This window comes from Natator depressus, chromosome 9 (assembly GCF_965152275.1).
Source record: "Natator depressus isolate rNatDep1 chromosome 9, rNatDep2.hap1, whole genome shotgun sequence".
Taxonomy (NCBI): domain Eukaryota; kingdom Metazoa; phylum Chordata; order Testudines; family Cheloniidae; genus Natator; species Natator depressus.
In genome coordinates, this window is record NC_134242.1 from 91895542 (window position 1) to 91916160 (window position 20619).

Below are 20619 nucleotides of genomic sequence, written 5' to 3' on the forward strand. Positions count from 1 at the left end.
GCTGTATAAGGAGGAATAATGTAACTATAGCTAGATCAGGGCTGCTGCTGACCTAAGCATAATTTCAGAATACCATATTGAGTACTCTCTTACCTGACAGTCTATCCTCTGGTGGTTTATATTTAAACATATTTTACTATTTGTTTCTCTAAATCTGATTTGGACTGCTGGCCTTCCTCTCGTGAGTAGAGAATTCCCTTTGTGTGGGGTGTCTGTGTCTGAGTACTTAGCATATCCCTAGTGCCTGGCAGTGATTCATCTGCCAGGCTGCACTCCGTGAGGGTAAACAGGGGAACTGTAAATTGAGAATTATACCCCAAGATGCACTCAGTGAAGGTGAGCAGGAGAACAGTGTTAGTTTTATTAGTTATTTGTTTTCCCCATGGGGAATTTCCCCCTGTAATTCTGCTAAGGAGGGGGTGGTGGGGTGAGATAATCTCCTATTACACGAGGTTTCTTATGATCAATAAATAGAACACCTATCCTCCTTGATGAGGCTATACGCTAACTTTCAAACCTCCCTCCCAATAAAAACTAGCTGGGGAACAAAGAAAGGAAAAGTGATTTTCTCCTTATTTTTGAAGATACATTTGTTATTTTAGAGGGTTTGTGTTTAATCCTATTGAGCTTAAATCTTTGGCATCATTCACAAATACCTTTCACTGTTTAAAAAAAAAAACTTTATTTTTTAAAATAATTTTAATCCATTAGACCATACTTTATAAGTTACCAGTAGGATCTGAACCCAAGCATCAGACATGTTGCACTTTCAAGCTTTGTAACAATGCATGATTTTTCAAAATAAAATTTACATTTAGATTTACAATTTATGTTTTTGAAATTTACTAACACTTAAAAACATTGAAATTTGAATTGAAAGGGATACATGTTTAACTTTAGCACACAGAAATACTGTAAAACATGCCATTACCCCAAAAATGCATTTGAAAATGGAATGTGATTAGCCCATCAAATTGAAGTTTTAGTAATTAGTAATTCACATATAACCTAGTTAGCACCTTATTGAACTCAGCCTTTGAGTGTAAAAAAAATCTAGTGCATATTGTAATAGCTCAACATGTATTGTACAATTTCACCAAAGAGGTTCCGTTTTTTTAGCATTATCTGCCAATTTTTGAAAACTGGTAACGTTTCAGAAGCTTTCTACAACATATGGAACAATGGCTACAGTTAAACTTTAACAGAGAAATATAGGCTCTCTCTACTTGTTATAAGTTGACTGTTTTTAAAAGCAATCATTTATAAGGATTGCATCAACATCAGTTAGCAGAGGAAGATCAAACTTTATTGAAACTGCTTGCATACAAAATATATTGCACTATAACCAAACAAATGTCAACATAAAATCCAATCTGTTGTAGCTAATATGTACAGAGAATATTGCCCAAGAGCGGTTACATTACAAGGTCAGTCTACCTTGGTTAATTATCTACAGTATTTTAAACCAAACAGTTTACAGATGATGTGTGCAAGGTACCAATTTCTGTTTTCAAATACTATACATTCCCAAAATAAATAACTAGAAATCAACATTAATGTTTGGCAATACTTTTTAAGACATTTTTATATGTGTTAAATCATGTGCAGTTTGTTGCCATTTTTATATGCGTACTTGTATGCAAGGAAAAACAGTGGAATGAAAAAAGCAAAGAAACAAAACTCACAAAATACATCAGAGGCAAGATCATGTTTGTACAGTTCTGTACATAATCAGTGGCACTCCTACTGGAGTAAGTTTAATAAAAATAGATTAAAATGAAAGTCCTCACACAGTTTTACCCAGTAAATTTAATTCATGATCAGAAATAAAAAGAAAAAAAGTACGTTTAAATCCCCCTTTATGTACTTTGCATCAAGTTCCCTAACTCCTTCCAAACCTGCTTGTGAATCAGACCTTGTACCTCAAAAAATTATGAATTATTCCTGCCTCCAATGTTAGTTAGCTATACTACTCCCTGCACTTAACAGGTTATCACATGTGGGAATGTTCTTCTTATCTCCCTTGAGATAAGCTCCAAATTAAAATTTTAAACAATCTCAAAACTTTTGTGAGGATGAAGAAAGGTTATTTTTAATTGGTCATCTGGCCAAAAAGCAGGCACACATTACTAGCTTGTGAACAAGTTACATTTGTTCCCTCAGTAACAATGAATTTTTAGTTTCCCAGAAATGGAAAGATTTTTTTTTAAACTTCTTGTACTGTCTACAAAAAAATTACACCCCGTCTCAATAACACTATTTGCCAAATCTTCAGTGCAAAAGAAATCTCCTATTCTTACAACTGCCTAACCTGATGCTTATGTAAGGAAAAAATTATGGAAAGCATGCATTCTTCTATAAAGTACTAATGTCTGACAAGGTTTGCTACATATATTTTACATTTAGTGTTTCCAACTCATCTTCCCTGATTTCTGCATCCAAATATAATATTCCTACCTGCCAAGATATAAAAAAGGCACAGATCATACAACTTTTTTTGCTAATGAAAATGACAATTGTTACATCACACATATTTCAGAGTCCACTAAAATACTGAAAAAGTGGACCAAAATGTGAACTGACACAGGACATAAAACGACATAGCATTTCATGAAGAACTTGTAAGTTAGATTGAAAACAGAAGCCCAATTTATTACTGCAAACACTATTTATTCTGAAAATTGAAATTGAGCAGTGATTTTTGACCCAATGCGTTAAAATGGTACAACTGAACAAAAAGTATACCAATGCACAGCTCAGTATTTTTAAAACAAACGAAAAGAATCTCATTGTTTGAAGTGCAAGATGTACTTGAAAGCATTTTTCAGAAGTTCAGATATTTTTATGCAAATATTTGTATAACTTCTTATTCTGAAAACAACTGCATACTGCTGATGTTAAAAAAGGCTAACAGAACTTTTATGTTCATTTCATGCCCTGCGCCATTTTGCCTACTATTTGTCTTTGGCCTAACAAGTTTCTCTAACGTGGAATAAGAATCACTGAAACAGTATAGGAAATATGACTTTAGAATTATGCAGTTTAGGGTACTCCATTCACCAATGGTTGCTGACCATCCACACTGTCTGATTTCTCTTTCTTCTGATTACGATCTTTACCCGTGCGCAGCCGACTACCTTCATTGGAGGTATTCTGTAACGTTTTAGCGTGGACGCTCCTTTCATTATTGCAGTCAATTCTGATCTGAAACAAGTTACAGTTATATAAAGCATACCCTTTAAATATTCCTGAAGTTAACTGTTAAAAGAGAGCGGTGTCAAATAATTTAGGTGCCATCTTTAAGATTTTATTCAAAAAGGAAGCTAGCTTTACAAAAAAGTATGAAACAAAATCCCCCTATGATTTTTTTTTAAAAAAATATTTCAATGAACACCTGTAACTTTTAAAAATATATACATTTCATTGAGTGTTGGAAAGTCAAAACACCATAATGCACTGTATTAGTATAGGAGAACCAGAAAGCAAAACGGATCCGTCTACTATAGTTTTGATGTTCATGCAGAACTGAAAATACATATATCGAAAGATTTTAAGCTTGTTTCAGTTTTAATCAATCAAGATATTCCTAGTCATACAGTGAAAGAAGGATTTTTGAAAATCAACATTGCAAAGCTGTGATGCAACTATACTAATAATAATAAAATCCACTCTGCCACCCTTTGCTAAGATTGAATTTAATCAATCAAAAAGAGCTGTGGCTTTCGAAGTGGGCAAGAAGAATTTTGTTTGAAATGCAAGATTTTTAGCTTGATAATAGAATACCTTTAAATCCATTTTTGGCATACTTTTTTTTTATTTGTTTTTTAAAAAACAAACTTTATTTACCTCCTGATTAGCCAGTAATTACGGAGGATTCATCAACATTCTGAAGCGCTTATTTTATTAGAGTATCTCATACAGCTCTCAGAAGAGTAAGAATTCATGATATGTTGATAAAATGGAGGCTACTTACCTGTAACTGGAGGTTCTTCAAGATGTGTGGTCCCTATCTGTATTCGACCGGTGGGTACGCATTTGCACAGTATGCCTGAATCTAGCAAGTAGTGTCTCTTGGTCCACACATGCGCACTTGTTCTCCTTGTGCTCTGGACTGAGGGTATAAGGCAATGTGGACTGGTGTCTTTAGTTTCTCTTCTTACTGCAAATCCAGTCATGATCCGCAGCAGAGGGGATGGAGGGAGGGTAGTGGAATTAACTTATATTTCTTCTTTGAGTGCTGTCCCTATATGTATTCTATATGTGGGAGATTGTTAAGCAGTAGTCAAACAGGAAGGAGTGCAAGGATACAATTGGTACAGAGATCTGCAGTACTGGTAGCAGTATCAGCAGCAGCCACTGCAACCTGAACAGATGTTTTTGCTACGAGTTTTCCCTGATCAATAAGGGCTTAGCATTGAGATCTGTCCTTCTAGGGGAGTCTGTCCTTGAATTCTTAACATTTTGCATAGTTGATGAAATCATATTTTGCTAACAGTGCCAGGCAGTTAGTAATTTTCAATCCAAGACCTACTGAAGAAAAAAACTTGTCTTTCCAGGAAATCAAGGAGTTTGGTGCCCTTGTCTGAATGTGTTGCCTTGGGATGTAGCAGCCTAGATCTCTCAGTGGCCGCTTGTCAGGTGCTGGCTGAGAAAACAGGAACTTCTCTTCTTTGGCTGGAACAAACTAATGCCTCTCAGCCCTGGAGGTTGCAAAATGTCCAACAGCTTATGCTATGTCTCTTGGAACTCCTCAAGCTGGATCTGAAGCTCATATGTTAATCTCTATAGGAGTTCTTGATATTGCCTGTGATCATCAATGCAGAGATGGTGAAGATGGAGCAACCACCTCATCTGGAGGAGGAGGAGGAGACATCTGTTGGGACTGTCGGATCTGTCTCAGCTTCTTCCTCATACTCAAACGGAGTTAGTAGGTGTTGGCTAGGAGAGTGTAAAGTTCATGCACGGATCCAAGGCGGTCTAGTTTAAGGATCCCAGGGCACCAATAATGCTAGTATGCCAGGTTGATCCATTGGGGAGGACCCCAGGGCATTGGGAACCGCTGGTTTGCTAGGAAGTCATATCTGGGTGGATGATGGAACCCAGATCTTCTGGAGCTTCTATCCAGACTAGTCTCCCTATGTGGGGATGATGGTTCACAGACTCATAGGACCGGAAGGGATCTCGAGAGGTCATCTAGTCCAGCCCCCTGCACTCATGGCAGGACTAAATATTATCTAGACCATCCCTGACAGGTGTTTGTGTTCATCTGGAACCTTCAAGTAGTCCAATGAGAAGGCAGGTTCCTGTTCAATTGGTGGAGCTACCGGTCAAATGCTCTGGCTCATGGGAGGGAACAGGGTGGTGACCCAGGGTTCTTGAAGCAGATTATTCAGGAACACACCAGAGGAACAAAGTCTGAGAGGAGAGGAGACTGATAATAGAATGACTATCTCTAGGATACCAGTGAACGAGACTGTTGGATCTGATACTTCCCTGGTTACAGCGGACATTGGGTCCTTTTAGGAACAGGCCTGTACTGGCACAGAGTCTACTCTTGATCTCGTAGACTGTGCCCAGTGGGTGCCTATCCTCAGGTTTATGCGTCTGAACTGAGGTCGGTACCAACGGATCCTTACTTCTTCATGTTACACTCAACTGAGGAGGTTTAAGTGGGTCTAGGTCCTTAGGACCCACATACAAGGAATCACCAGACTTGGATGGAGTCAGGGAAGGATCTTCTTCAAAATCTGCTCCCAGAAGTAAAGATCTGCCCTTGCCTGAGTGCCCCTTACTCTCATGAGAAGTCCTTGAGAGGGATTCTTAAGATTTAGAACTTGTAGCCTTGGCTCCTGAGCTCATGCTTGGAGGGGCACTGCCTATCGACTGAGCTCGGAGTACCGAGGGGTCCCCCCAGCCAAGATCCGACTGGAATCACATGGCCTTCACCATGGGATGTTTACTCAGCTGGAGCTCTCAAACCTCACATGTTTGGGAAGGGAAGGAGTGGCAGATACTGCACTTAGCTGAGATATGAGCCTCACCAAGGCAATAAAGGCAACACTAATGTTTGCTGCTCACTGAAAAGATGTGGGGGGGGGGGGGAGGAGACGGGGGATGGGGGAGGGAGGTCAGGATATGCAGTGTGTAAACCCCAAGACTCTGGGGTCCTTGTCCACAGGGAAAAGCTTCCCAAGGTGGGGAAAAGCTAACTAAACCACACTAACTATGCTAAATGGTAAAAACTATCAAAACTAAGAAATATTCACCACACGATATGGATTACATTGAAGAAACACTGAAGGAGCTGCGGACACTGAAGATTCCAACTCAGGCCATGTTGCGGTAATAAGGAACTGAAAAGACAATGGTCCACAGTGCCCCTTATAACCTTGGTTTGGAGCAAGAGGAGAACAGCTGTGCATGTGCATTCTAACAGAGGCTACTTGCTAGAAATCTCTGGACTTGGACCATGGTGCACATGCATAATGAAGTGTGGAATACCCAAAGGGACCAGCACTTGAACTGGTTAAGTGTCTTCCTGATAGAAAATTTCTCAGTTATTTCCTTCAAAAATATTATTTAGCAAAGACAAAATGCACACTTGTAAATCATGTGTCATTGCAAAATTCCGCAAACAAAAGTTTTATTCTTCATGTTTGTGTGGGGGAGACGGCATCAACTCTACCAGCTCCACTTCACCCCATCCAGGAAATAGCTTTTTGGCCCCGGCTCTGCAAAACCTATTCACCTTACTTAGGAGTGGGAGCCTCTCAGAAATGGCATTTTATTTCTTCAGGGGGTCCTTCCCAAGCAAAGTTGCCACAAACTCTCCAAGCAGAGACTGCACATATCACCATGCAGGAGGAAGTAGAAGCAGCTCATCTTTTCCTTCTGTTGGGGCAGCTCTTACTAAGTGGCAGAAGACTCTCTGCACATGCCTAAGGCCTGAAGTACACTGGAGGTGCTTCCTTAGAAGACACTACATACACAGGAAAATACACATTCCTAGGCTGGTGTGTTTGTCAAACACCACAAAGGGAACGTTTACTTGTCATAAAAGATTGGAAACAAAATGAATTGTAGAATTCAGTGTCCCTTTATGTGGATTTTAATTTGCTTTCTAAAGTTACTCACTGCTTGACTAGTTCATTGGTAATGAAACATTACAAATGTTTAATTTAATACCATAACTAAATTTAAAGATGTACCTTGTCCCCTCTAGAAAGCTATACTGGTTTCTTACTACAGGGTACTAATTTTTCATGCATTCAATAATGCTTTTTCTAATTTTTTATAGTTCCTTCTCTTCTCCCCCCATTATAATACTTGTGTTCTAAGTACATAAGACAAAAGGTATTGGTGAAAACTAGGAAAAGCCAGGGAAACTAAACTGAATTTAAAATGAAGAATGAGTTAAATTTTTTTTTTTTTTACGTACATCACAAACAGCCTGCCAAACAATCAGTGGGGCCACTGGATGATCGAGGCGCTAAAGGAGCACTCAAGGAAGACAAGGCCACTGCGGAGAAGCTAAATGAATTCTTTGCATCGGTCTTCACTACAAAAGCGGTGAGGGAGATTCCCTCAGCCATTCTTTTTAGTTGACAAATCTGAGGAACTCTCCCAGATTGAGGTTTCCACACAGGTGGTTTTGGAACAAAGTGATAAATTCAATAGTAATAAGTCACCAGGACCAGATGGTATTCACTCATGAGTTCTGAAGGAACTCAAGTATGAAATTGCAGAACTACTAATTGTGGTATGTTACCTATTATTTAAATCAGCTTCTTTATCAGATGACAGGAGGATAGCTAACGAGACACCAATTTTTAAAAAAGGCGATCCTAGCAATTACAGGCCAGTAAGCGTAACTTCAGTACCAGGCAAATTGGTTGAAACTGTAGCAAGGAACAGAATTATCAGACAGATGAACACGATTTGTTGAGGAAGAGTCAACATGACTTTTGTAAAGGGAAATCATGCTTCACCAACCTATTAGAATTCTCGGAGGGGGTCAAACATGTGGACATGGGTGATCCAGTGGACATAGTGTACTTGGACTGTCAGAAAGCCTTTGACAAGGTCCTCACCAAAGGCTCTTAAGCAAACTAAGCAGTCATGGGATAAGAGGGAAGGTCCTCTCATGGAACAGTAACTAGTTAAAATACAGGAAACAATGGAGAGGAATAAATGGTCAGTTTTCACAGTGGAGAGAGGTAAATACTGGGGTGCTCCAAGGATCTGTACTGGGACCAGCATTTTCAACATATTCATAAATGATCTTGAAAAAGGGATAAAAAAGTGTGGTGGCAAAGTTTGCAGACTATACAAAATTACTCAGGATAGTTGAGTCCAAAGCCAAGCATTACAAAGGGATCTCACAAAACTGGGTGACTGGGCAAGAAAATAGAAGATGAAATTCAGTGTAGATAAATGCAAAGTAATGCACATTGGAAAACAAATCCAACTGTACATACAAAATTATGGGGTCTACACTAACTTACCACTCAAGAAATCTTGGAGTCATTGTAAATAGTTCTCTAAAAACATCCGCTCAATGTGCAGTCTCCGTCAAAAAAAGCTAACAATGTTAGGAACCATTAGGAAAAAGAGAGATAAGACAACAGTAAATATTATAATGCCACTATATAAATCCCACACCTTAAATACGGAGAGTGGTTCTGGGCACCTATCTCAAAAAAGATATATTAGAAATGGTACAGAGAAGGGCAACAAACATGACTAAGGGAGTATGGAACAGCTTCCATATGAGTACAGATTAAAAAGACTGACTATTCAGCTTGGAAAAGAGATGACTGAGGGGGGATTTGATAGAGGTCTATAAAATCATGAATGATGTGGAAAAAGCAAATGGGCAAGTGTTATTTACCCCTTCACATAACCAGGGGTCACACAATGAAAGTAATAGGCAGCAGGTTTTAAACAAACAAAGGAAGAAAATTTACCTGAAGAGATCCATCTGCTGTTCTCCCTTTAGAATCTCTTGAATTACGTTGACGGTTATCTGTTCGTGACTGTTCATCATTTCCTATAAAGAGAATGCAATATTCAGCAAAGTTGCTTCTCAGCACTAATTTTGTAAATTTTTCCCCCTGATTTTTCTCTAAGCAGTTAAAAGTACACAGTCAACATGGAGTTACGTTAAAGCTAAATAGCATCAAAAATATTCTTAATGCTTAGATAAAGTAGAGCAGAAGTTCACAAACTAGGGTCCATCGCTGGTTCACAGAATCTTTTGTGGAGGTCTGTATAATGGAACAAAACCATCCTGTGGATTGGGAAAGTGATCCACAGAATGAGAAAGATGAAGAATCAATTTTTGTAGGGTATTACCTATTTAAATTTTTCTACTGACAGCTTATTTATTTTCCAAGCTCAGCTTTATTGTTCCCAAAAATATCATATGTGGCACGATTCCCTGCTCTTGATATGTCGAAGTAAACAAAAAGTAGCCTATGGAAAAGAAATAAGAAAATCTCTATTCCGAAGACTTCAAGTTGTACATTATGGTACATCACCAGAGTGCTAAATTTATCAAATATTATTTAAAAGTGAGAATTTGAGTTAAGGTTTAGACTTCAAGCTTGTTTCTCCCACTTTACTCCTGCTAATTCTTTCCTACTGCATATATAAATTACAACACTAAGTTTTAGTCATACACGGATATAAGAAGAAAAGATGGGCGTAGGGATATCTCAGGCAATTTCTGCAAGAGTACTGTATGTACTGATGTTATATGGCCAAGAGTAGGACAAACACTGATTGACTCATAAAAGGCCTGATCCAAATCCCACTGAAGTCAATTTACCTTTGAAACCTCCACGACCCCGCCCGCCTTGGCCTCGTGCGCCACCTCCACGTCTTCGTCCATCTCCTCTGCGAAGGTAATTGTCTCGTTCTTCTTCTGCTGGGGCTAACGACCAATCACTAAGCTCATCTCTGTGATCAGATTCTGTTTCAGAAGCATTTGATGCTTCAGAGTTAGTTCCTATCAAGAGTTAAAAAAAAGTCATTGTCTATTTTCATTAATGGACTATTGTAGAAAAATCAAACAACACTGCAACAAGCTTCCTTTTAGGAGTGAACTTAAAATTCTTGTTCCATCATCAGTAGAACTTGGTTGACAGAAATAAAGCTCTTAGTTACAGAGTTTATGTACCAATTCACTTAGGTAACATGAATGTCAACCTCAGAAGAAAATCTTCCAGTTCCCAGGGGCAAGTCATGTTCTATATCTACCCACCAGGCAGGGATAATTAAATTCAATTGTCGTTAAACTTATGAAGTTCAAAATTAAAGAGCACACTCTGAATAGACAAAGCCAAGTTTGAATACAGCACTCATTCTTATCAAAAGGTTTTTGGGGTCCCATTATTCTGTATGTTATATTTATAATATACTCCAGTGAAGTTCAGTGGCACATTGCAATAGCCATATTAAAAGTGACCTTGACATGTAGAACTTTGGAGAAATAACTAAAAACTAGCTCATTCACTTTTTACCTGATATTGTACTACTGAAGCTAGATTTTCAAAACTTGACGAAAAGCGTATTACTGCTGAATAAAGACTCAAGTTAGTGGATGGGTGGAAATTCCATAAATCCACTTCAATTTGTCCCTGCCAGGACACCCTTCATTTAAAATGAACTTGATTTCAGTTGGAGCTGATAAGTGTACTTGCACGTCTAAATATCAGACCATTTTTTTAGGTGTGGGTTTTAGGAGCCAGCCTACCTTTAGATTCCTATTTTTGAACTTCTTGGCCTATTAACCCCTGAATGGAGAAAGTAAAAAGAAGACAGTGTGTGGTGGCCTGATGTGGGAAGCAGAAGTGGGTCAAGGACTAAAACGAGTTTCTTAATCAAGTGTGCTGTTATTTTTTCCAACCCCCCAAACGCTGGCTTGTATCCTCCCCACCCGCAAAATAGTAAAAGAAACCCAAAGAACCTCCCCCCTCCAAGCCTGGAAGTTATTATTAAATGAAACACATAGTATATAATTCACTTCACTAGCATATTTATGCTTTAAACTGAAAAAAAGCACAAATCATCCAAAGTGAAAAGTCTGTAATTCTTAACACAATAGCAACATAAAGAGTACCGCTAGTTAAATCTTGGATAATATGCTTTTATCAACCTATTTGCTGTTTTTCATTACCTAGCATATTATGCAATTTTGACCAAACCATCTCAAATGTGCTAAGAACACACATGACTAATGCTTTATGGTTGGACAGAAATGGAGGTCAGTTTAAAAAACTGACAACATTCTGAATTAAACTCTCCCATCTTCCATGACTGTACTTTCACTTTTCTGCCATTTTGAGGTAAACTAACAGCCTTCTTCAAAAACAGACTCGGAGCAGAAATCTCGGATCTTGGATTCTAAATGCTACAAGAGAAGGAACAAACTCCAGATAGCTGTCCAGGTCGTATGTTCTGCCTCTTCCTGTTCTGGGTTCAATATGTGATCTTCATTTGCATTTAGAATCTGTAATGCTGGTTAAACAACTGTAAAGTTCTAGTAGAAAAGTGGTCACACACACACACCCCCCCCCCTCTATATATCTAGATAGTTCTAGATATATAGATATAGATAAAAATTATCTCTGTGAGGTTACAGTTCTTTAATGAGATCAAGCCAAACTTCTACAGAGACTACAACCAGCAACCACCAGCCTGGAATCCGTCTAATCATGCTAAACTTTCCCTTCTGTTGCTTTTATAAATGTAGGTACCTATTCATGGAAGCAAGTGTCACTGGGAAACGGCGACATTAATCCCCCCCTTTTTCAATCAACTAATTATGAGGCTGAAGATACGGAATATCTTCTTTCTCAAGGGCTTTTAAAGAGCATACTGAACTTCCATATACCAAAAGTTTGGAATGATTTCACCTCAGAAGTTCTTATCTTTTTCATTTTCTGTTAATTGTCCAAGTAAATGGCAAAGACCTGTGTTACACTTTTACTTGCATTCTTGGTAGAATCTTCAGCTACTGGGAATAATATTCTGCAGTTTTCTTTTCAGGTGAACAATCAATATTAAGTAGGAAAAAAGTTTTCGTTGTATGATGCTTGTAGCCATCATCAGGTCATTTATCATGTTAACTAACCTTTTGCACTAGTGTCAAGGTTGATTCTTTTATTTATCTACCCCCTTTTATTTCTTCACTTGCAGCTTTTAATAGTGGACCTGTGAGCATATCAGTCTAGCGTAGTATTAACCAGGACAAAGTGCTTCAGTAATTGATTTTAAAAGTTAATTCTGTGCTCCACTGAAGATGTTAGTATAAAAGAAGGCTGCAATGGTCTTATCAAGTTCAAGTCTTTGCCTTTCAGTTGTTATGACATAATCACCAATTGATCTATGCTATTTTCTGGGTATGAAATGAACAGAATGCTTCTGAATGAACAAGATATTAAAGAGCTGCTGGGAGATGTGGCATGTGAGCTTTAAGTATCATTCTAGTTCCACTTTGAAGATTACACTTTTCCACCAAACACACAAAAGTTCCATTCAGTGGCACATTTGATCTTAAACAATCTGAAGAAAACAACTGCATGCGCTTCTTCAGATAAGCACAAATTTGATACCTAATCTGATTAATATTTATTTTATGGTAGTGCCTAAAGCCCAAAATGAGATCTGGAATCTCATTATCCTGGGTGCTGTACAAATGCAAAGACAGTTCCTGCCCTGGAAAGTTTACAATCTAAAGGACACATTGAAAGGTTAGGGATAGGAAAAACATACAAGCAAATGAGCATGATGATGAATTACAGTTTTTTTTAGTTACCTGTAAAATCTTAAAGTTTATATTTTACTTCAAAAGGGTTCTGTTTTCAGTACTTCAGTCCATTTAATTGCTTCTTTTCTATTACCATCCTTCAACATATTAAGATAGATAACACATATACAAGTTTGGTAATCACTGAACAATAATTACATGTTTTTTCCAAGTAGGATATTGGGCAGCCTTCCTATAAATAGTACTCTTGATGAATAACAATTTTAGTCTAATTTTAAAAGCTCCACTACTAATCCCCTGAATCATCCAGCGCTCAAGCCCTGTTTTACTAGATTACAATTTCAGAAAATGATGACAAAGTCAGTGTCCAGAAGACCAATCTTAAATTATAGACATACTGGTAGTAACTACCTGAAGCATAGCCTGGACCACGTCTGCTGTGCCCTCTGTTTCTGTAGGGTCGACTACCTCGCCCAAGTCCTGGACCATCATCAGTCATATATCCTTTTTCCTTGTCAGTACGATTTGGTGGTGGTCTAGAAGTAGCCCCAATCTGTCGGAGCTGTTCATCGATCTGCAATCTTTCCAAACGTAGTTGGTCTACCTCCTATATAAAATAAACAATTTGTCACATATAACTGCTATTAAATTACTACCCAAATGTGGAAATTAGAAATGTTTTCCAGTTTTTGAAAATGAACCACAGAGCAACATGCCATGAAAGAGGTGTGTATTTTTTGTTTATAAACTCACTCCTGAGAAACAGAGATTAGTAACCTTCAAGTCAACATACTAGAAATACCTTACTTTTTCAAGATTAGTTGTTGCTAGAAAAGTCTGCAAGGCTGCTGCTTTTTCTTTCTGGCCCTAACTATTTCACATTTAAGTTTAAGAGTCAAACAACCTATTCAAAGGCAAAGGAAGTGAGGCATGTGCTTCCTCTAGTTCAGGGGTTCTTATTTTTTCTATACCAGGCTCCAGAAATATGGGGAGGACAAGGCAGTCACGACCAGAAGCTCAGACACCACCACTTAGATGATTTAAAGATATGATTATGCATGCTGTTCATCCACTCCTTGCAAAAGGTCAACAGAGAAAGTGCATTGGGAAAAGTCACCTTGGTTGAGTATCATTATCCCAAGAGTCCAAGAATCAGATAGGATACTTAACTGTTTCCTCAGACTTGTTCCTACCCACTTAAGGATCTTAAAGTAAAACTTTACCATCTTTGGAAACATTAACAGTTAAGTCAGATGGCATCTATGTAAATATTAGGGATTTAACATTTGCTCCCACACACTGCTTTTGTGAAACAACTAGCTGACAGTTGCAGTCCTGGTAAACCGCTCCTCTGGTCATTGCCAGCCCTGAATGCTCCTTGTGCTCTGCTGTGGAGTCTAGGCTATTGAGTAGGTATGTGGTTCTTAAGAGAGTATGCCTTGCGCTGAGGTGTTTCTTTTCATGTTCCACTATTTTGTTCAAGGAAATAGTGAGGAGCACAAAAGAGAACAATCCACTGAGGATTCCTGCACAGGTCCAATCAATTCCACTCTCAACTATTAGCTCAGTTGTTTTATCAAACATTTGATTAATTAGCACAGCTTTCTAAAAAAAACTTGTAAATTTGTCAAGTTTATGTAGAAGACACTGTTTCCCAATCCTCACTAATATCGTCTATTTGTTCCAAATATTTTACCCAGCACCCAACCTCAAAAAACGAGGACAACTGTCCCCTCGCAGGGTTGGCAGTCTGACAACTTAACAGCATGGTAGGACCTACTGGAGAATACACTGCGCTATCATTGCTGTCAGACAAGCCAGGGTCACTGCTGTGCCGCTTTGAGGCACTGTGGTAGGATTTTGCAGTAAGATTTTGAGGAGGTAAATGTGCCACTGACAGCATAGCCAGCAAGTGGTTGAAGAAATGGCTAAAACAACACGAATAAATGCGCCCCAGTTCTTTGGGTGTCCCTCAATGCATTCCACGGTTGCAGTGTGGAGTTTGATCGACTAGGGGCTGCTAAGAATCTGAAGGGCCAAAAAAAAAAAAAAAAAAAAAAAGGACTGCTCTCTCAGTGTGTACCTACAACTGCAGGACACTGACAAGAAATGACTTGATCAACCATCTAACGGAGGAGGCGGCGGCAAGGACAGCCTGCGACATCCTTGGTCTCTGCGAAACACAACGAAAAAAGGAGATGGAAGCGAAGTGGAGAGACGGAAGTTCCATCATGTTGGGAAAAGGAGAAGGCATGAGAACCGCTAGAAGGAATTGGTTTGATCGTCAACAAGGAATGGTCTTCAAAAATCTCCTCCTGCAAGTTCAAGTAATCATGCATCGGAGTGCTACACCTCCAACTGAGGAAGAACAGCACCCTCATGATTATCCAGATCTACGCTCCCACAAGCACAAGTGAAGATGATGATGAGAAAGAATTCTTTCAGGAGCTCGAGGAAACTCTCACTCAAAAATTCATGTATAATGATTGTGATGGGAGACTTCAATGCCACGGTCGGAAGAGGGAAAGAAGGCGAAAAGTTCATTGGAAGATACGGCATTGGTGAAAGGAATCCATGAGGAGAACGACTGGCAACTTTGCCAGAGACAAAAGAAATGTTCATCGGTAACACATGGTTTAAGAAGGCCAAGAAGAGGTGGACATGGATCGCACCCACTCCAAAGAACAAGAACGAGATCGACTACATTCTGATTGATAAGCAGTGAATTGTACAAGACATCTCAAGTAGTGCCATCATTCAACACCGGCAGTGACCATCGTTTGCTGAGAGCGAGGCTCAACTTCAATGAAAAGGTGGAGAAGAAAGCGCTACAGATGGCAAATCAGAGACTAGGCAATCCTGAAAGCAAACATTTCCAAGGAAGACTTGAGTCTTATATAAATATGACGAGGACAATAAAAACTTCGCTGATAAGTTGAGGCCACGTGTGAAATTAGCCGAGAAAGGAAGACTGAAAAGAGCGAAGGGAAAAATCTCAGAAGAAACGAGGAACTTGCTAGAGAAGCAGAGGAATATGAAGCAAGATGATAGTGACAAACTTGAGTACTCCCTTCTCTGCAAGCTGATGAGAAGACAACTACAGGAGGGACTTCAAGAAGTACGAAAATGAAAGGCTCTCCAAGATGGCTGAAGATCGGGAATTGACGCTGTACAGGTCGACAATAATGGTGCTGAAGACCAAGGACGGAAAAGCAGTAATCAACAGAACAGGGATGGAAGAGGTCTGCAAAGATTTCTGCACCCAACTGTCTGCATCTCAAATAAAATGTCCCACTACTAACACTTCAACAGACCAACGAGCACGTACTCCCAGTCCTCATCAGCGAAGTTTGACATGCAGTTTACCAAATGAAGGAAGGAAAAACTCCAGAAAAAGACGGACTGACAACCGAAATGATAAGAGCTGGAGGCCAAGACCTCTGAGAAACCCTTGCTCAGAGGTTTAACTGTTACTTGGAAATGCAGAGGATACCATCTAGCTGCAGGGAGTCCAACACCATTTTGCTGTACAAGAAGGGCGATTGTGAAGATCTGAAGAACTATTGTCCAATATGCCTGCTCTCACATGTCTACAAGCTGTTCACCAAAATAATAGCAAACTGACTCTTACAGAGTCTGGACAAGCAGCAGCTGAGAGAGCAGGCAGGTTTCCGAAGGAATTTCAGCACAATGGACCATGTATTCACTATAAACCAGCTAGTGGAGCGCTCAAGGGAATACGAATGCCTTCTATGCATTTCCTTCGTTGACTATGAAACAGCATTCGACAGCGTAGAGATCAGTGCAGTGCTGAAAGCTCTTGCAGAGCACGGCATCGACACAAACTATTTCAAACTACTAAAGGAAGCAAACTTTCACTGCACTACAGCTATAAGTCAGTTTGACACTCCCGTCGCAAATCCCAGCCAAAAAAATTGGGAAGCCAGGAGACACGGTTTTACCAAAACTCTTCACAGCCTGCCTCAAAATGGTAATGAGGTGAATGAACTGGAATGGTGGAATCAGCGTCAAAGGAGAGCAGTTAAAACACCTCAGATTCACAGACGATATCGTCTTGATTGACGGAAACACTATCAAACTACAAAACATGCGGCAAGAACTCGACACAAAAAGCAGCCACAGCGGACTGAAAATGAACCGCTTTAAAATAAAATTTTTGAAGTCTGATGCCTTGCCAAAAGGCCCAAATAATAGTCAAGGGAGAACAAATAGAAGAAGTTGAGCAATGTCTATCTGGGCCAAGAAATTAACATGCACCACGATCAGGAAGGCAAACTCTCGCAAAGGAAGAGAGCTGGTTGGTACGCATTGAATTCTATCGAGGATGTCCTCCAAGGAAAAAATCAGTAAGGCAACACACGCCAACCTCTTCAACTCAACCATACTGCTGGCAATGTTGTACGGCAGTGAAACATGGGCGCTGACAAAGATAGAACAACAACAACTGTCTGTCACGGAGAGGGCAATGGAAAGAAGAATTCTGGGGATTTCAATCCGTGATGGAGTCTCTAATGAAGTGATCAGACAGCAGAGCTGAGTGCAGGAGGTTGTTATTGAAAGCAGGTGTAATAAAATGCGATGGGCCAGGCATGTAGCTAGGCTCACTGACAATCAATGGACTGCAGCTGAGTAGTACCCACAGGAACTGAAAACAACCACTTGGCCGACCTCCAAAGAGATAAGATTTTATCATGAAAAGGCATGGCCGCACATGGAGAAGGAAGGCCCAGAGAAGAGAAGAATGGAAGATGTGTTGTGATCGGTGCAATCTACATGAGGGCTGAAGGACTGATCGATCTAGGTGATTTTACTCAGAAATTACAGCCATCTCTCATTCTCTTCATCCCTTCTAATTTGTCTCCCTACCTTCCTCTTCCACAAACAATCCTGGTTAACTTTACAAAATAGTAGGCACATTTGGCAAAACACTTGTGTATGAAGGAGAGGTAGCATGTGTCTTCTGTTCCTGTATCAGCTGCAACATAGCTATTAAAATTAAAGGATCAATTTTCTGCGGTTACGTAGCCCCTCATGATATATATATAGAGAGAAAACAGTTTTTAAAACATCTTTACTATATTTTTAAATCATCTTTACTAGGAACCCTAAAGGTTTAAGACTTTTTTCATCTCATGTTCAAGCACTTAAGACCCTTTTTAATTGTTAAATTTCCTTGTCAATTATTACAAAAGCTTTGAAGTAGTGTAATATAATTTTCCTCACCTTTAAATAATTTAGGTGATAATCTAAAAGCACAGTTGCGTTAGTGATGCTGTCCTTGGTTCCCACAAATACAAATGGTACCATTCCCTGAAAAGCAAGTACATATTCTGTAAATCCTTGCAATGATATTTACATAATTACAGTGATCCTAGTAATAAATATTAAAGCATGACTACAAAATATATGAAGAACACCCTTCATAATGGGGACACTCATTAAACTCTAAATTTCATAAACAACTGACATATCACCTATATTAACAGCAGTAAAAACATACTTATTTACTTGTACCTATAGTAAACTTAGCCTTACAATATTCCACTCATCCAAGGATAGTAATTTTATCTTGGAAGGGAAATGTAAATTAATATCTCATTTTGTCCATTAACAGTTATCACAATAAAGGTGGGCAAGTAAGTTCTGTAGATGGATAAGCAAATTCTAGACGGAGTTACATTTCGGTAGTGTGCATCATAAAGCCACGTTTTTAGATCATACTTTCTGAGCCATGTTAAAAAATCAATTAGCAAAACTTTTCAGCCATCTTATCTTCCCTCAAACTCAATATAAACAATGTTTTTCCATACAGTACCAGCTTCTAGGTGCAAGGTTCTTTTAATCTACCACCTCAGGAAAGAAACCATTTAAGCACTTTAAAACATAAGCCCAACCAATCTGTGCATAAAATGGCACTTATTTCTCCTGGATCCTATAAAGTAATTTGTAAAAGGTGAACAAATAAAAAAAATCTTCATTAAGGTGAAGTTAGGACTGCAGGCATACCAACAGTGGTCTGAATGTTCATTACTTTTCAAAAACATGAATAGTTTAAACAATCATTTGTTAGAAGCCTAGGAAATTCAGTTATGAAGCTGAACACAATAATTCCAGCATTTGAGAACACTGACATTTACGGGCAAGTTAAAATACCTTAATTCTGTATTTGTAACAAACATAAGCCTCCCATCTTCCCTTCTGTATCTTTTATAACTATTTTGTATGATGTATTATTTTTGTAACAAGGACTGTTTTTAAGGGCTTTAGGTACATATTCATAGGCAAATTCGGAGATATCCTAAGGTCCCTTAGAATGTCACAGGAAGAGAAGGTTACTCACCTTGTGCAGTAACTGAGGTTCTTCAAGATAGTTGTCCCTGGGGGTGCTCCACGTTAGGTGTCTTGATGCCCTGCGCTTGTAATTGGATATTTGTGGTAGCAGTACCCGGTTGGGCTGCACATACACCGTAGTACTCTCACACCACACCGAGTGGTTACGTAACGGTGTGCAACCAACCCTCCCCGTTCCTTCTCTACCTCAGAGAATCAGCCTGAAACTCCAAAGTAGATGGGAGATGGGAGGGTAGTGAACCTTCTCTTTTTCTCTGAGGAGTGTCCCTGTGGATGCTTCACTTTAGGTGACTGTTGAGTAGTGCCTCTCAGTGGAGGGGAGGGGCTTCCGAGTCGATCTATTGATAGTGGATAAGACCGTAAGTCCAAAGTGAGCATCTGATGCTGATTGTTGTTCTAAAGCATAGTGTTTAGTGAAAGTATGGACTGATGCCCAGGGAGCTGATCTGTAAATGTCAGTGGTAGGCCACAGATGCTGCCAACGGTCTGATGGAGTGTGTGCAAACTCCCGGTGGAGGTTGTAGATTGTTGTTTTGGTAGTACAAATAGATACACCCAGATATTCATTTGGATAGTCTCTGTTTTGAAATGATTTGACCCATCAAGTGTTTCTGTTATGGAAATGAATAGTCTAGGTGATTTTCTAAATGTTTTTGTTTTTTCAATGTAGAAAGCTAATGCTTTGAGAACATCCTAAGTTCATATCCACGGTCGCCTGTATTTTTTTCCAAAGCCACATGTGGACGGGAGGGAGGCCTTCCTCTCGTCCACATGTGGCTTCAGAAAAAAATACAGGTAAGTAAATGGGTTGATTTAAATGAAAGGGGAAGGCAACCGTGGGTATGAATTTAGGATGTGGCTGCAGGATTACTTTATCCCTTAAAGAATGTTGTACAAGGCAGGTGTGCCATTAGGGGACCTAATTCTCCCACTCGTCTTGCGGACGTGATGGCAATGCAGAAGGCCACCTTCATGGATAAGTGCAACGAAGAACAAGTTGCAAGGGTTTCAAATGGTTTTCCCATGAGTCCTCAAGAACAAGGTTGAGGTCCCATATAGGTGGTAAGGTTTCTTAGTATGGGATAAGAGTTTTCAATGCCTTTAAGGAAGTGTTTAATTGTTGGGCGAGCAAACAGTGACCCCGTCCACCTTGTTGTGGAAGGAGGTAATAGCAGCCAAGTGTACTCCGATGGAGCTTGTGGATAGCCCCAATTTTTTAAGTCCTAATAAATAGTCGAGAATCCTCGGTAGGGGGGATGACTGTGGTAAGAAGATCTGTTTGCCTTGGAACCAGGTGCAGAATCATTTCCACTTATGGATGTCTTTCTTGCGCTTAATCTTCGATTGTTCAGTAATATATCTTTTACTTCCTCAGAAAAGGCCCTCTTGAATAGGAATGTAATTACTGTTTAAAAAGTTAACTGTTTAAACAATTAAAAATATTTTGTTTAAATGGTTAACAGGGCTGGCCAGGC

General features: G+C 39.3%; 1 protein-coding gene across 3 annotated transcripts in view; it reads right to left on the reverse strand.

Annotated features, from left to right (window-relative positions):
- Positions 1 to 747: 747 nt before the first annotated feature.
- The window catches only part of FMR1 (fragile X messenger ribonucleoprotein 1), a 57240-nt gene continuing 37368 nt past the window's right edge, over positions 748 to 20619 (reverse strand). For 2 of the 3 annotated variants that reach the window (XM_074962636.1, XM_074962637.1), the window contains 5 exons: positions 18017 to 18103; positions 13184 to 13379; positions 9830 to 10009; positions 8967 to 9049; positions 748 to 3204 (listed from right to left, as the gene is read on the reverse strand). In XM_074962636.1, the coding sequence (XP_074818737.1) occupies positions 3043 to 3204; positions 8967 to 9049; positions 9830 to 10009; positions 13184 to 13379; positions 18017 to 18103 (708 nt within the window). In that variant the 3' untranslated portion in view covers positions 748 to 3042. The remainder of the gene's footprint in view (positions 3205 to 8966; positions 9050 to 9829; positions 10010 to 13183; positions 13380 to 18016; positions 18104 to 20619) is intronic. The other variant, XM_074962638.1, reaches the window with a different exon arrangement.